Below are 2,779 nucleotides of genomic sequence, written 5' to 3' on the forward strand. Positions count from 1 at the left end.
ATCTTCTTTTTTCTCTCTCCCATTTCTGTTTTCCCTGTATTAGTCTCTCTTTACAGCAGAAGACTGAAAGGGGGTTAAAATATACATTAAATTCTGAATTCTGAACGTTAATGGAAAGAAGTCACAATCCAGGTAATTGTAATATTTTGGTTGTTTTAATTGCTGATAGGAAGAATAAACAAAAAAATTCTTGGGTAGATTATATCGAATGTTGGAAGAGTCTGTTATAGTGTTACTTTATCTCTAGGTGAACTCAAAGCTATGGGGAAAAGTAACCTAACAAGACCCTCTGAATTCATCCTCCTGGGACTCTCCTCTCGACCTGAAGATCAGAAGCCACTCTTTGCTGTGTTTCTCCCCATCTACCTCATCACAGTGATAGGAAACGTGCTCATCATCCTAGCCATTCGCTCAGACACTCGCCTCCAGACACCCATGTACTTTTTCCTGAGCATCCTGTCCTTTGTTGACATTTGCTATGTGACAGTCATTATCCCCAAGATGCTGGTGAACCTCTTATCAGAGACAAAGGCCATCTCTTATGGTGAGTGTCTGACCCAGATGTACTTCTTCATAGCCTTTGGAAATACAGACAGTTACCTCCTGGCAGCCATGGCCATTGACCGCTATGTAGCCATATGTTATCCTTTTCACTACATCACCATCATGAATCACAGACGCTGTGTCCTGCTTCTGATCCTCTCCTTCTGCATTCCACACCTCCACTCCCTCCTGCACATTCTCCTAACCAATCAACTCATCTTCTGTTCCTCTAATGTCATCCACCATTTTTTCTGTGATGACCAGCCAGTGCTGAAATTGTCCTGTTCCTCCCATTTTGTCAAAGAAATCACAGTAATGACAGAAGGGTTGGCTGTCATAATGACACCCTTTTCGTGCATCATCATCTCTTACTTAAGAATCCTCATCACTGTTCTGAAGATTCCTTCAGCTGCTGGGAAGCGCAAAGCATTTTCCACCTGTGGCTCTCATCTCACAGTAGTGACCCTGTTTTATGGAAGCATCAGCTATGTCTATTTCCAGCCCCTGTCCAACTATACTGTCAAGGATCGAATAGCAACAATTATCTACACCATACTAACCCCCATGCTAAACCCATTTATCTATAGTCTGAGGAACAAAGACATGAAGCAGGGCTTGACAAAGCTGATGCACTGGGTAAAATGCCAATAAGGAATCTGAGGTCTTAAGAGAAGCCCGTTAATCTCTCACCCCTGACTGCAGGTTTTTAACGTGTCTGTCATTCAATTCTGAAGGATGGTAACTTTAATGATTTGTTTCATCCCTGATAGAAGAATGTTTATTGCATGTGATGAAACTAATGTGTTGAAGCTACCCCTAAATATAATGCTTATTTCCCAGTGGTCTCTAATATTATCTGACTGGGACAAGGTCTACCTTGTCTTGTTCTGTTTGTCTGTCTTGTTCTCTGTGCACCAGTCTAAATTTGGAAAACACATCTGGTTTCCAGGACATCACATGCCTTTCACATAATCCCAATCCTATTGAAATCGCTCCTATCCTTGAGTTTGATCACTAGAAACTCCTTATTTATAGGTATCCCTATTCATAGGGCTGAGTTTTCTTATGTAGTCATTTAAAGCTGTTTGAAGAACTTTAAGTGTGTGTGTGTGTGTGTGTGTGTGTGTGTGTGTGCACGCATGTATGAGTGTGTAACTTATCATGGTAGCCCAAGTGCCCTTCAATAGCAAGATCTCTCTTTCTCCCCTTATAATGGTCATGACTCCTTCCTCTAGGTCAATTTCAAAGACTAAGGTCCTGACTTCTATAGTTATTATATGGTAAAAAAATGAAATCACCCCAGTAGATGACTCTTGGTGAATCAGTCCCAGGCCAGTTCCTCAAGAGCATAGCATCTCAGTGTTCTTCCCTGCTTCCCACCTGGCACAGTCGACTATGCATTGTCTTTCCTTATTAATTTCATTTGACCCAAATTTAAGTGTGCCACTCTCTCAAGGAGTAGATATTATGTTCCAATTACCCTGATAATAGATGCCTCCAACTGCTAGGGATTCTTCTTCCTTAACAGATGTGACCCAACTACTAATGAGAAAACCAGAATTGGGCATGGAAAAATGCTTTTGTCCATTGGTGAGTTCTGAAAAATATTAAGGTCGCGGTTAGTCCATAAATTTATTTGGCCACTCAGAGATTTGTGAATTCATTTGTTCATTTGACAAATTTCTATTTATTATACACTATGTGCCAGTCTCTGAGACTTAAAAACAAAGATTATGTGCTAGATGATAAGCCAACAGTCTGATGGCCAAAAATCTGCAGGAGCCTAAGGAAACAAAATAAAATAGGCAACACTAGACTTTAGAGTGAAATTTTGTGGTATTTGGGTTGTTTCCAGTTACAAGGTACAGAGGAACATGTATACTTTTAAGTAACAGGTGTCAAAAACAAAAAACAAAAAACCTCTGGGCTTAAGTAAAGAGAGACTGTATTTGAAAGGATTATTCCAAGATGGAGGGAAGGGGCCATAGTAGTAAGTGAGAGACGACTGTTGTAACAGGAAGAATACCCAGCCAGGAGATCTGCAAGAAGTGTCAAAGGTCAGGCAGAAAAGGGCTTTTCTTTTATAGGAGGAAGAGGAAGAAGCTAGAAGGAACCACGTGTGGTAAAGTGGGATGAGCAGGTGACAGTGGTGAGATTGGATAGTTGATCAGGGAAAGTTTTTCCCAGACATCAGTGGACATTCAGAGGGGCCATCACACAGGGGTGGTATGTGGAC

The 2,779-nt window shown here is 41.1% G+C and overlaps 1 protein-coding gene across 1 annotated transcript; it reads left to right on the plus strand.

Annotated features, from left to right (window-relative positions):
• The first annotated feature begins 246 nt into the window (after window positions 1-246).
• Window positions 247-1,194, plus strand: LOC112848446 (olfactory receptor 1L1). Its single transcript, XM_025912171.2, has one exon. The coding sequence runs from the start codon at window positions 262-264 to the stop codon at window positions 1,192-1,194; it is 933 nt and encodes a 310-aa protein (XP_025767956.1). The 5' UTR covers window positions 247-261.
• Window positions 1,195-2,779: the final 1,585 nt, after the last annotated feature.

This window comes from Puma concolor, chromosome D4 (assembly GCF_028749965.1).
Source record: "Puma concolor isolate L17-30 chromosome D4, mPumCon1.1.hap2, whole genome shotgun sequence".
NCBI lineage: Eukaryota > Metazoa > Chordata > Mammalia > Carnivora > Felidae > Puma > Puma concolor.